The sequence below is a fragment of the Brienomyrus brachyistius genome, unplaced genomic scaffold (genome assembly GCF_023856365.1).
Source record: "Brienomyrus brachyistius isolate T26 unplaced genomic scaffold, BBRACH_0.4 scaffold84, whole genome shotgun sequence".
NCBI lineage: Eukaryota > Metazoa > Chordata > Actinopteri > Osteoglossiformes > Mormyridae > Brienomyrus > Brienomyrus brachyistius.
This window is the reverse complement of record NW_026042359.1, coordinates 290,604-304,604: the sequence shown is the minus strand read 5'-3', so window position 1 is coordinate 304,604 and position 14,001 is coordinate 290,604. Positions and strand designations below refer to the sequence as shown.

General features: G+C 43.4%; 1 protein-coding gene across 1 annotated transcript; it reads left to right on the top strand.

Moving 5' to 3' along the window:
• The first annotated feature begins 4,974 nt into the window (after positions 1 to 4,974).
• LOC125727008 (uncharacterized) lies at positions 4,975 to 9,271 on the top strand. Its single transcript, XM_049003559.1, has 7 exons — positions 4,975 to 5,070; positions 5,123 to 5,263; positions 7,415 to 7,494; positions 7,654 to 7,682; positions 7,859 to 7,949; positions 8,022 to 8,160; positions 8,814 to 9,271. Exons 1-7 carry the CDS (start codon positions 4,975 to 4,977, stop codon positions 8,937 to 8,939), a joined length of 702 nt encoding a protein of 233 aa, XP_048859516.1. The 3' UTR covers positions 8,940 to 9,271.
• The last annotated feature ends 4,730 nt before the right edge of the window (positions 9,272 to 14,001 follow it).

Genomic DNA, 14,001 nt, shown 5'->3' with positions numbered 1-14,001 from the left:
ATGCTCTCATAAATACCACAAAGTTGAGAAAATCAATACAATTTCTACCCAACCCACCTTGGACACAAACTTGTTACACCTCTGCCATCTGGTAGATGCTGCAGAACCCTGTACGCAGACACAAACTGGCTGAGGAACAGTTTTTACCTCACATCCATCACACTTCTGAACTCACAGCACTGATCTCAAACATTCTGATGCAATACCCCACATGTGCAATATCCATATTTATGTGCATTTAAAACACTTGATAAGCTCTACTTCTGTGAATTGCTCACCCACCAACTTACCAGCACCGTATTGTGTGTGTGTATAATTCTATACATGTACAGTGTCTGTACATCATTTATTTTCTGATTCTGTTTTATGCCTCGGATTCTATTTAAATGTAAGTTTACTGTGCATCTGCTGGCGTGTTCCAAACTAAATCTCATTGTACTTACAATGACAATAAAGCATCTCTATCTTCGTCTGTATATAAACTAGGCAACAGTAACACTGTTGCCTCACCAGTCAAGTTAAAAGGGTTAAAATTCCACCTCTGCTGACCGTGGCGTGGGTTTCCTCTGGCAGTCCAATGGCATGTACACAGGCTGCGTGGTACCTTTAATAGCCTAGAAGTGGACCTGCATCCTGTCCTCCAGTGCTGTGCCTCTTGGGATGGACTCCAGCACCTCAAAACCCTGACAAGCATAAGTGGCTAGAAGCTGGATGAATGTGCACCTGAAGACACAGCTCAGATATTTTACATCGCTGGATAAAGTATGAATAAATCTGTACCCGCTGAAAGGCAAACTCTGTTGATGTCCATCTAAGAATAAGGATTATTTCTCTGAGCCTCAGTGTTTACTTCTGTCTCTGTTTTTGTCTACAGCGAGGTGCCTGAGTACAAAACCTCAATGACAATACACTGACATTAGGTTTATATTTGTCTTTGTTTTCTTCACCCATTGGCCTAGTCTACTTTTTGTTCCTGGGAAAAGGATTTGCATTCTTAAGTTCATTTCACACCGTTAATCTGGAATGTTGGTATAAGCTATATCAATGAATAGTTTCCCAATAATAGCAGGAAAATCTATTTCCCATAATTTGGCAGCATTTGGTGATTGGAGACGTAAATTCAGTAATTAAGCAGTGTGGGGGTATACTGGTGTTAATTAATAATATGTTCTATATTGTTACAGATTCCAAGGGCTTCCTCAAGATTATTTGGACAGTATTGCAGATGTCCTTAAAAACACAGTCCGCTACCTTGAGAATCCAATTCTTGACGACAGTGATTTTATTTACTATAGAATAGAACAGATAGAAACTACTCTAATCAGATCTTTTCTGAAACGTGAAACTGATTTAGTTTTAGAAAACTTGTCAAGAGCAAAGCTGCTCTTGAAGTGTGAACCCAAAAATGTCTGCACAGGTTTTGTTGTAACACCAAGTCATACAGGAACTAGAGGTCAACCTAAAATTAATGTCACCAAAGATCAGCTGGAGTTTTTCCTGGACCATAACTTCTCAGTTCCACAGATAGAAGAAATGTTGGGTATTAGTACAAGAACTGTCCACAGAAGAATGGAAGAACATGGACTTTCAATCCATAGCACTTATCAATATCTGAGGAAGACCTGCATAACCTGGTGACAAATGTGATCACAGAGTTTCCAGATTCAGGCTACAATAACGTGTCAGGGTTTCTTTGCAGTATGGGAGTGAGGTAAGTTTTAGATAAATCTTAAGCATCAACCATATTTGTCTATAATCAAACAACAAATTTAGTTTTTTATAAATATATATATATTTGCTTGCCTCAGAACGTATGCAGGTAACTGCAGCACATACTGTACATTCACTACTGTCTGTAGTAATTTGAATTACCAATTCATCTTTTTTATGTCTTTCAAAATTTAGGGTGCAGAAAAAGAGGCTAAGGGAAGTTATGAGGGCTGTCAATCCCATTGGTGTTTTCTTAAGGGGCCTGACAATTAACACCATCAAGTGAGGAGGCTATAGTGTACCATCGCCATGGGCACTCTGGCACATTGATGGCAATCACAAGTTAATCAAGTTAGTAATAAACAATTTACATAAATATTATGAACATTTCTATTACGGAAAATCAAACTGCTGCTTCAATTTGACCAGATCATCTTAATATAGTTACAAAATTAATATAAAATATATATATATTAAATGATTTCTTTATTTTTTAATAGGTGGAGGATTATAATCCAAGGAGGAATTTGTTGTGATCGCCGGTGAAGGGGGTGATCGCACGGGCAGGCAGACGGGCAGGAAGCAAGCAAGCAGACGGAATACGGGGAAAAACGGGAATTTATTCACGGTACAGGGACCAGGAAACATCTGACATCGACTAACATCCATGACGGACAAGACATGGACTGAAATAGACGGGACTGGGCGACACAGCTGGGCAAGATCAGGGAAGCACACGTGGATAATGAGGGGGCGTGGCACACACGAGGAGCGGACGAGCCGGGCGTGACAGAATTGGTGGATACAGCAGAAAAATCATGTATCTAAAAGCTGGCACCAATAACAAAGCCTCAGTTATTAAAAACTTTCTTGAATCTGTGAACCAGTAGTGTTAGTGAAGAATACTGCTGGGCTTTAAACTGTAAAAATTTCATACAATGCAACATCAACTACGCGTAAACAAGCCATTCCAAAACCAGGCGAATTCTTAATTCCAAAGTCCATGTCGCATTTGAAATCTTCATATGAGGCATGGCATGATATTTTTAAGATGTTTGAACAAGTGCTGGCTTGAGGGAACCTTGAAGAATGATGAAGAAAATCAAGTGTAGGTGCAGGGTTACAGCCAAGAGCTGGAATGCTGTCACTTCCGGTGGCAAAAATAAGGATGTCCTCCAGTGTCCGTAAAGGCTGGCTGCTTTTGCCAGGCTTCATGTATAAAGTAAATAAGGCTGAATGGTACTTAAATATATGTGGTTAGAGTGCTGATAGGGGGCGGCATGGTGGTGCAGTGGTTAGCACTGTCGCCTCACACCTCTGGGACTGTCGTGGTTATTTATCCTTCTCCGCCAAATCAGAAGTCAGAGGTCCGCTTGTGCAGTATCCAGAATTCAGTCTTTATTGCAACAATGAAGTTACAACCAAGGCTAGACACGTAAAAGTGTGTCCAGTACTGTTTTACACAAATTTTTATAAGTTCTTATCATTTAACAATATCTCGTCACTTAAGCATCATCATTCCTTCAGCCATTCACAATAATTGTTTATTCCCTTAAATCCACACCCCTAGGTGATAAGTTTGTCCATCATTTCTTTTACCGTTTGGTCTCTCGGCTGAACATAATGGTGGCGTGAGCAGCTCCACTTGGTTTTTTAAAAATACTCAGCCGTGAACTCAGGCGAATCCCTTCCTTCAGTAGTAAACCTAGGCAGTTTCAGCCTTTTACACATTGTCTAACTAAAAGGTTGATAATATATTTGTCCTTTAACATAGTGATAAAATATACGCTAATAAAAGTGAATATTCATAGATTCAGGACTAACATAATGTAGCTAACAGAATCTCAGACTAACAAAAGGTGCAAATACATACTCAGTTGATTACATTGTGTTGATTACATTATAATGTTTATATTGTAATGATTACATCATGGATATTTGGCATACTTTTTAATAATATCATAATACTTGTATTCTACGTTATATAGTACTAAATAATATTCCATAGGACCCGGGTTCGAGTCCCCGCCTGGGTCACATGTATGTGGAGTTTGCATGTTCTCCCCATGTTGTCGTGGGGTTTCCCCCCACAGTCCAAAAACATGCTGAGGCTAATTGGAGTTGCTAAATTACCGATAGGTGTGCATGTGTGAGTGAATGGTGTGTGAGTGTGCCCTGCGATGGGCTGGCCCCCCATCCTGGGTTGTTCCCTGCCTCGTGCCCATTGTTTCCGGGATAGGCTCCGGGCCCCCCGCGATCCAGTAGGATAAGCGGTTTGGAAAATGGATGGATGGATGGATAGAGTGCTGATTTTATGAAGAATTATCATTCTTTAGAATTCCACATCCTTCTAAGTTTGGTTCTAATTGTGGTTGAGGAATACTTACTCTTAGCATCCAAGAGATAGTCTCTCCAATGGCAGATGGCTTCATTTTCGTATGTGTCGCTCCCTCGCTCAGACCTTTGTTCTGTAAACAGCTGTTCAATACTCTCAAGCTTTTCGTTGATCTTTGTAAATACTGTTCTGAATACGCCTGGATGGCTCTGGATAGCATCCAGTAGTCCACGGCAACAAAGACCATCCTGGAACCTATAAAATAGGGAAAAAAAACACTAATTTTGAATGGCCTAAAAACTTTGAACATGGATAATACATAATGATGAACACACCTTTCAAAGTGTGTCCTTGTGCTGAAGGACAAACCAATTAATGATGTCTTGCACCAGTTCGTTTTTATTGCTGACAGTGATGCTTTGCAGACATCCAGCTAGTATCAGGAGGTTCTCACATCTTTCAACAGCTTTGTCCAGGTTTTCCTTAAACTCTGAAGCCACAATCTGATATTGGATTGAAAACATTTATTTTTACAGTGAATTATTTCTTCATCCAAACATTAATATAATATCAAGCTTTTCAAAAACGCACGAGCTGAATATCTCATAAGGAGAACTGACAAGACTTACTAAGTTGTCACGCCCAGCTCGTACGATCCTCATGTGTGCCACGCCCCCTGATTATCCACGTGTGCTTCCCTGATCGTACCCAGCTGTGTCTGATTATGTTTGCCCAGCCTTGTGTATTTCAGTCCGTGTCTTGCATTGGTTCCTGGTCTGTCACTGATGTTAGTCTGCGTCAGATGTTTCCAAGTCCCCGTTACCGAAATAAATCCCCGTTTTTCCCCGTATCCTGCCTGCCTGCCTTGCCTGTTTCCTGCCCGTCTGTCTACCTGTTCGCCGCACCCGTTAACCGGCGATCCTTACAGAATGACGGACCACAAGAAGAGAAAGCAGAGGAGAAGGAGACCCGATGAGCCGACGATCAGCCTGGGAGCTTCCTCTCTCGTCAGGCTTTGGGAGCAAGTAGGAGGAGGAACTCCTCCTGCTCCATGAACGGGAGCCGGTCACCGAGGAGCTGCAGCCACCCCTCGAGCGGTATTACTTCCGGCCCGAGAGGCTGGCTAATAGAGGGGCCAGAGTGGTGCGGGACGCTATCCCGCGGGTGCCCTGCACCCTTAAAGGGGCCACGCCCGTCTCTCCTGTGCGGGACCTGGAGGTCCCGCCGCCTGCAGCCGCCCAGCCCGAGGCACTCCCTTCTCCTCTGCCAGCTGCAACCGCTGCGCCTCCGCTGGTGGTTCCAGTTACGCACGCGGCCCTCGCGAATCGATACTTCACCCTCCAGGGACTTTATTGGAGGGTAATGGACGAGCCGGCCATACAAGGCTCCCAGAGGTGGACCAGCCCTGCTACGAAGCTCGAGCCGCCGCCTCCTCTGCCCGCGGCTCCAGCGCAGCCCGAGCAGGCGCTCCCTCTGCCCGCGGCTCCCGAGCAGGTGCTCCCTCTGCCTGCCTAAGCGATCACCCGCTCCCCAGCGCCCGCGGCGAACCTGACACTAAAGAATATGTAAACATTGCTATAGACACTATTTTAAAATTGTACAGCTGTCTGAAATACAATTACACATCTTCTTCCCCTACCTCTGACAGCAAGCTTTTTATTTCATGATCATGAATGTCAATGTCTCAATGTCAAAGTAAGTTCATTGTAATGAGCAACTGTTCTTTCAACATTTTGAGATGTCAAGTTTGCAGCATTTAAGTGCTATTTTTGTGACAGTGCATTTACATGCTTGAAAAGATATGCAAATCACCAAATTAACCCAGAAAGGGGCTTCAAGGTGGAGAAAGGAGCAAAAAGACAAGCTGTGAATTCAAATGTTCTGTCTCTTATTTCACAAATAGCTGACTTTGAGTGGAGGGAGGAGCATAAGTTGCCCTCACAATGCGATCTCTGAACATTGTGAATAACAAAAGTGATGGATGGATGCACACAAGAAGAATTTTGCTATCTTTTAAAAACTGCATGCTGTCATTATATATGTAAAAACCTACTTAATTTGTCTGTATATCCATCTATCCATCCATTTCCCAAACTTATCCTACTGGGTCGCGGGGGATCCGGAGCCTATCCCGGAAGCAATGGGCACGAGGCAGGTAACAACCCGGGATGGGGGGCCAGCCCATTGCAGGGCACACTCACTCTCACATGCATTCCTACGGGCAATTTAGCAACTCCAATTAGCCTCAGCATGTTTTTGGACCATGCGGGGAAACCAGAGTACCCGGAGGAAACCCCACGACACCATGGGTAAAACATGCAAACTCCACACACATGTGACCCAGGCGGAGACTCGAACCCAGGTCCCAGAGGTGTGAGGCAAGAGTGCTAACCACTGCACCACCATGCCACCCCAATTGATAAATCAACCTGTTTATTTCAAGGCAACATAACTTTTAAATGGGAATATTTTACATTATTGATTTAATTTTAATAGAAAGATCCCAAAGCTGGTATCAGTATCAAAGTCAAAATTTTGGTATAAATCCATCTCTAATGTGATGTATTCATGACATGCAAAGTCTATACAGACAGGCACAGAGGCACACACACACACAGAACATGGCTGGGGTTCGAGTGGCCTGTATACCTGGAAATGGGAGGCCACCATGCCAACACTATATACTATATGGTTCTTATTTTTAATTATTGAAAATTATCTAGTTATTTATATGGACCATAACAGTGTATGCAGAATTCTACTCGTATGTGGCATTAATGGCTGATATAATAGGTATGGAATACATACTGTAGGAGACTGTTGCAACAAGTTGTCAGGTGCCTGACCAAGCCTCTTCTCAAAGGAAAATCGAGAGATTATGAGCTTAAGGGCCAATAAGGCACAGTTTACGTCTCTGCAGTGTAATTAAGGAGAAGCAACTCTCAGCATTATTACTGTACATGCGATGTAATGATCGTGGGCAGCATGGTGGTTAGTGCTTCTGCCTCACAAGAAGAAGGTTCTGGGTTTGGTCCTGGGTCCTCTCTGTGTGGAGTTTGCACACTCTCCCCATGTGCGTGGGGGTTTTTGCCAGGGGCTCCAGTTTCCTCCCACAATCCAAAAGCGTGCAGGATAGGTTGACTGGTGAGTCTAAATTGGCTCCGCGGTGTGTTGGCAACTGCTCAGGTTTGGTTCCTGGGATCGGTCATTATGAGCTTAGCTGAACCTGCTTATGTGATTTATTTTATTTTGTTATTCACTCGAAAAAAAAAAGGCAAAGTATAATATCGGCAGATTTTGGGGTGAAGGATGGTATCTGAATACACAAATCACGAGTAATGCCACTATTTACTGCTGTTTGCTGCGCAGGGAGAACATGCTGCTTCGACAACATCTTTCCTCAGTGGAAGAATCGGCCAGAAGATCTTCTGTACCCGTTTCTGCCTGCTGTATGTTTAAATTTTTTATTTTTTTTGTGAAACTGTGCAGCTGAATTGATTGTTATATAAATTAATTCATTAAAGACTCTTCCCACCTGTAGATGGCAGCAGTGAGCTGCTAGGGAAGGTTGAAACTGACCCTCCGACAGAGGGGTCCTCTTGCTGCAGGAGGTCATGCAAGAAAACAGAAGACTGCAGTGAGTGTGTCCATTTGCCGCTGTTGTTTTATCTGCTTTATCAATGTTTTTCCAGTAGCATATTACGTCATGCGTTTCACTAACACCTATTAGTTCAAATAAAAAAAAAGTTGACTCAGTTTCCTACCTGTGTTACTGCGACCAGACCCCTAACCAATACTTAACATATGCACCAGAGAGTGGAAAAGGGAGCATTACTCAACCGCATCCAGTCCTCCAAGCAACAGGGGGCGCAACAGTGCTGCACAAACTGGACGAACTGCAAAGGTTTGATACGCCTGTGATCTGTGTTGTCTCACCTCTAACCACATGTTGTAAAAGTGTCTGCTGCATGTGCAGGTTCATATCGGGCACCGCACACGCCACCAGCTGCTGCTCGGATCCATCGCTGTGTGGGCGAGCTGCTCTCTGCAGCCTGCAGTGTGTCCATCATCAGCTGCCAATGGCTGTCATCAGCCCCCTGCACAGATGCCGTGCTGTGAGTGTCTGCATGTCAGGACACAGGAGTATTACAGTTATGATCTGGGTCACATAGCACCCAGACACCAAACTGTTTGACATTTTACTAGAATGATTAAGGTGCTGTTTCTGAGAATATCAATATTCTGTCAGCTGTCCCAATGTAATTTAACAGGTAAGTTCAGCTTTTAAGTAGACTGTGTGTGTGTGTGTGTGAGAGAGAGAGAGAGAGAGAGAAAACCTGTTACTTTGACCTTGTGAGGACATTTTTCCAGTTCCCACAATGGAAAACTCAATGTTATAAAAAGTCTGTCCATGCAATTGATGAACTAAAATACCAAAAGTCCCGTATTACTTATGGTTAAGGTTAGGGCTGGGTAGGGGTTAAGGTTGTCATAGTTAGGATTAGGGTTTTGCCAATAGAAATGAGTCCCCATAAAGATATGAATACAAATGTATTGATATCTATGTGTGTCTCTGTGTGTGTGTTTCCCTAACATTTATAACACCGCCCCAGCCTGTGCGATACCTGTGTAATTAAGCAGTTCAAGTGAAATTTCCATTCCAGTTTCTGAGAAATACACACTTAATATTTAATGACCTTCACGACTGGTCAGGACTGCTGTAAGATTTGATGCACCTTTCATCTCTGCCATACCTCTGTTTTGCCAGTTGGTGGCACTGCCTCCTCTCTGGGCCCTGCAGGCTGTTGCCTGTGGGGAGAAATATCCAGCCCAAACTGAAATTCAGAGTGAGCCTCCCAGTCAGAGCGCAGGACTTCATGGACAGAGGAGGTGAGATTGCCTCTCCAAATATCAGCTGTCATAATATCAGAATATTTAGGAGCTTATATGTATGTTTAACATGACGTGTATGTTTATGCACATAAGTGTTTAACACCACATGTGTGTTTATGTACATGTATGTTTCACGCGACATATGCTGTGTGTGCCCAGCTCATGGACTGAGAGCAGGGGCCACGTTCAGCATTTCCCGGCTCTGAGGGACAGCAGGGCCCTTTGGGGTCAGCCTGTGGAGCCCCAGTCCTGAAGTTCTCCCATCAAGGTGCTCCTGAGTGCCCCCCTCCATCTCGGCACTGAGCAAAGGAGCCACAACTCACTGAAAAGCGCAGTGATGTTTCAGTGATAATGGCTTGCAGCCTTAAAGATCATCATTTTGAATGTCTATATGGCTCTTAAAATGTAATGTTCATGTTTTTGCATTGCATTGAACTCACTTGGTCCCTGCATAGATCAACCATAAATGCAAAATGACTCTGGCTAAAGATCCTCTGGCCTGTTATCATCCAGAGCAGCAGATTCAGATCTGATTGACAATCATGGGAAGCTGCCAGGTTTGGCCAGATTTGATCACATGGCTATGAGCGCATGTTCACTAGCCACCACAGTAAAATGCAGATAATACCTTTTCATTCTCTGTTGTTCATTTTCCAAAATAATTTAATTCATTTGTACATCCATCCATCCATTTTCCAAACTGCTTTTCTTACTGGGTCGCAGGGGGTCCAGAGCCTATCCCGGAATCAATGGGCACGAGGCAGGGAACAACCCAGGATGGGGGCCCAGCCCATCGCAGGGCACACTCACACACCATTCACTCACACATACACACCTACGGGCAATTTAGTAACTCCAATTAGCCTCAGCATGTTTTTGGACTGTGGGGGGAAACCGGAGTACCTGGAGGAAACCCCACGACAACATGGGGAGAACATGCAAACTCCACACACATGTAACCCAGGCGGAGACTCGAACCTGGGTCCCAGAGGTGGGAGGCGACAGTGCTAACCACTGCACCACCATGCCGCCCCCAGGGTCATGAGGGTACAGCAGACAAATGTGCTGCAACTGTGTGGCCAGTGTGTGTATCTTCTTGACAAAGATTAACTGGCACCAAATACAGCACAGCAACAGAAAAAGGTTATATTTGGAAGAAAAGGGGTGGTTATACACTGGACCCAGTGCCTTGAGACCCTTCCTGGCAGCAGATGCCATAACAATCACTGGTATTCAAAAGCACTATAGTACTGTTAATCATTAAACGATCAACAAAAATCTCTTACTTTGAAACAGTGCTGGGCCTCAGCTGACACCTGTTTAAAGTAGAATAGAGAATTTCATATTCGTTTTGTGAGGGAAAGTATCATTCCCCACTCATCGGATCCTCCCATGTGGCCACGCCCCCTCATCTACCCCGTGTGGATTCCACATGTTCATTCCTGTCATTAGTTCAATGTATTTAGTTCCCGTTTCAGTTTGTTTCCCCAGACTAGTCATTATATTGTCAATCTGTGTTTGCTGCTTGTTCATTCCTTTTCGCTTTAATTAAACCCTGCATTTTCCTGTTTCCTGGCGTCCTGCCTCCCTTTCTGTGCCAGAAAACTGAGTGTGTAAGTATAGCATACGTGTATATCACATGCACGGTCTGAATGAGGTCCCAACGTATATTTAGCTGTAGTGCTGAGGATTCTCACATTATCTACGTTGACATTTTACGCAGGATGGTGGTGATACCGCTCTGTCGGTGACACTGGTCCTGCGCTCATATTTCTTGGCTTGTCTCGGTCAGCAGGGGGTGTAGCAGCGTCACCCCGCTCGTGCCGAGAAGATGGGCGACCGCTGAGCAGCAGATACGTATATGAAGCAGAATGAAAATCGGAGAGCAACAAAGAATGTACGCGGTGCGCTCTGGCCAAAACGCCGTCTGGCATTTCCAAAGGGTCCAGGCGGAGCTGGGTAGCTCCTTACAGGTGTTGCATCGTATTTTGTGACCATCGTAATGTGTGACTTCAGGGTCGCTGTTTCACATGTTATTGGGAATGAAGGTTCCTGTTCACATGCACGAGCCTTCTGTGCATTTTATGTAACGGAATTATTTAAATTTTTCTAAGCAGTAGACTTTTTCAAAGCAGTAGCGTTTCCACTTTCTGTTCCGTCATCTTATTTGGGGACATTCTAAAACGCTTAATGTGAAAAGGGTTAATGTGGTCTAATGTACCAAAATAGCGACACCAAAATTCTTACACACATATCTGGTCATAAATACTTTCACTTGACAAAAAAAATATAAAATGCTAGTGTGTGTGTGTATATGTACAAAAAAAAAAAAATTGTTGCACTTTCTTAACAGTGTTCGGATAGATGGTATTCATAGCTTGGGTCCTTATTGAGCTAGTATCGGAAAAATTCATCGCAGCATCTTGAAGCACTTATGTAAGTCACTCTGGCTAAGGGTGTCTGCCAAATACTGTAAATGTAAATGTTATAAGGAAAAGGCTTAACGTGACTAAATGTACTGTAATAGATTTTCCTTGCCACTAGAGGGCGATATTTAAACCTCAGTAAACAACAGGTTAAGCTGCCACCACCTTTAATTATACCCCGGTCTTGTCCAGTAGGTCAGAATACTCCACTCAGAATCAGGGAAACTGAGGCGATAACAATACTTTATTATTCAATTATTTCATTAATCAATGGGCTCACGTTGGATGCCTCGCAGCACACAATTACCCCGCATACACTAAGGGCGTCTGATAAAACAGCACAGCACACGTGAAATAAGGTAGGTTACGCTCTCAAAGCAATAAATCATTCCAGCTCATCACAGCACGGCACCAATAAGAAAGTCTACACAGCAATCAACATCGCAATCCTGACCAGGAAGATACACACGTGATAAAAGACAGAATTCCCATTAAATCCTCAGTCTCATTATCTCCAGGTGAGTGAATGTAGCAGCCTCCGTCAATTAACCCCCCCCCCCCCCCCCTTTCCAAAACAGAGTCTGTACTGGTACTTCATCAGTCTTCATCATATTACCAAAACAGCCACCAATAATCACCAAATTACTCACACATATATATGGTCATAAAGACTTTCACTTGACAAAAAATCAAAACCGAAATACTAGGAATATAGACTTTATACTCTTTTCCTTGCCTGTGCCATGTTATGCTATCACAGAAAAAACAAGACACAAGCAGGATACACCAAAAGTCAAGGATAAAATAAAACCCTAAAACAAAGAGGTGAGACAGACCAAAGTCCAGCCTTCTTCCATGACTGGAAGGGTGTCAACTTTTAAGCTGCTCAAACAACCCATTGAACTACATAGCAGGCCAGGGAATAAGGATTCCCTGTCATTACACAAATAAATCACTCCAGGTAATAGCAGACGCTATAGCGATGGAGGTGAAAAAAGACAAAAGAAGAGATGGAGGAGAGGGGAGAGAAAGCAGAGGAGTCTGAGATCAAGAGACGAGAAAGAGAGAGTGAGCTGGGGCATTTGGGGCAGCAGCTGCAGAAGCTGAGGCGGTTGGGGCATTAGGTGTAGGAGCAGTAGTAGGAATAGTGGGTGTAGCTGTGGGGGCTTTGGCTGCAGCAGGAGCTATAGGAGGGAGGTTGAAGGAGCCAAAGATGCAGCCAGAGCAGACAGTGTAGGAGAGGCTGCAAAAAATGAAGCTGAAGCTGTGGCAGAGATATCAGGAAAAACTGCAAAAGAAACTTGGGAATTAGGGCTGACAAAAGCAAAGGAAACACCTTATAAAAAACTGTAGTAGATCAAATGTAAGGGAGCATCTGCTTCTGTGAGAGATGCAAGTAAATAGCTGCTACATTTATTAGATGCAAGGAAAGAGCCGCTTCATTAATTAAGCCGCATGGGAGTCAGGACTATCTACTGTGACAGAAGTGTGGGGAGCGACACAAAAACTAGTCAGACCTGGAGAATAAGCTGACACACAGCTTCAGCAGAGACTCTGCTAAGACAGGATGACTCCTCCCAGCATGAATGCAATCAATTGTGATCAAATGCTGCATGGGAATCGGGGGGTTTAACCGTTATCCTACCCACATATTTACATACATGGGCTACCGACTGGGGGCATCAAGAACTAAAAACAAACGCTAGTGTTAAAGCCCTGCGCAGGACTGTTTTTTTTTTAACCCGCTCTCACAGGCTGTCTCTGTCACTCCCACCCGCCCCCGCAATATTTCTGTCCAATCCCGCCCGCACCCGCAGATCCATTAACGGATATACTGTATGATTAAATAAGTTTATATGCATTCAATTCTTATTCCAGCAGAACAAGAACTGAATAAATAAAACAAATTCAACAAAAAATCACGAAAAAATGTAAACTGAGCCCAAAAACTAATCAAATGTGCAAATATCTGCAGTTATTAAAAAAAACAATAACCAAATTGATACAACAAATGTTTAAATATCATTATAAACAAACAAGATCAGCTTAAAAACAAAAGATAACCCTGAACCCAATTTCAAAGAAATACATTCAAACTAGCTGAACATCACAACTTAATACAATGGCTCAGAACAAACACGAATATATAACACAAAATAAATTACATCAGTTACATTCTCCATCCTGCCAATAATCTTGGGATCCGCTGTCTATTTTTAGCCGCCCGCTCCCGCGAGATTTCCGTTGGGGCCCGCTGGATCCCAGCACCAATGCAGGGCATCCATATGCATAGCAAATTATTTTACAGTGCTATCTTGTATAATAGGACATAAACAGTGAATTTGACAGTTATCTTTTATTTTCACATCTGAACACAACACACGGACATTAAGGGATTGTTTGCATTTGCAACCAACCCCTCTGCAAAACCAAGCTGGAAGGCGGTACTGCTTCATGTTCACATGAGCTAGATGGCTAGTTAGGATGGATTCAGAATGCACTGTACTACAACTATAAATGACATAACGTGATATAGTAAAACAATTACTAACCGGCAATGCACATTTGCATTACTTTAAACGACAACTTTACCTGTTACTTACCAGAGTCGCCTATATCTTAGCGGAATGACAGCAG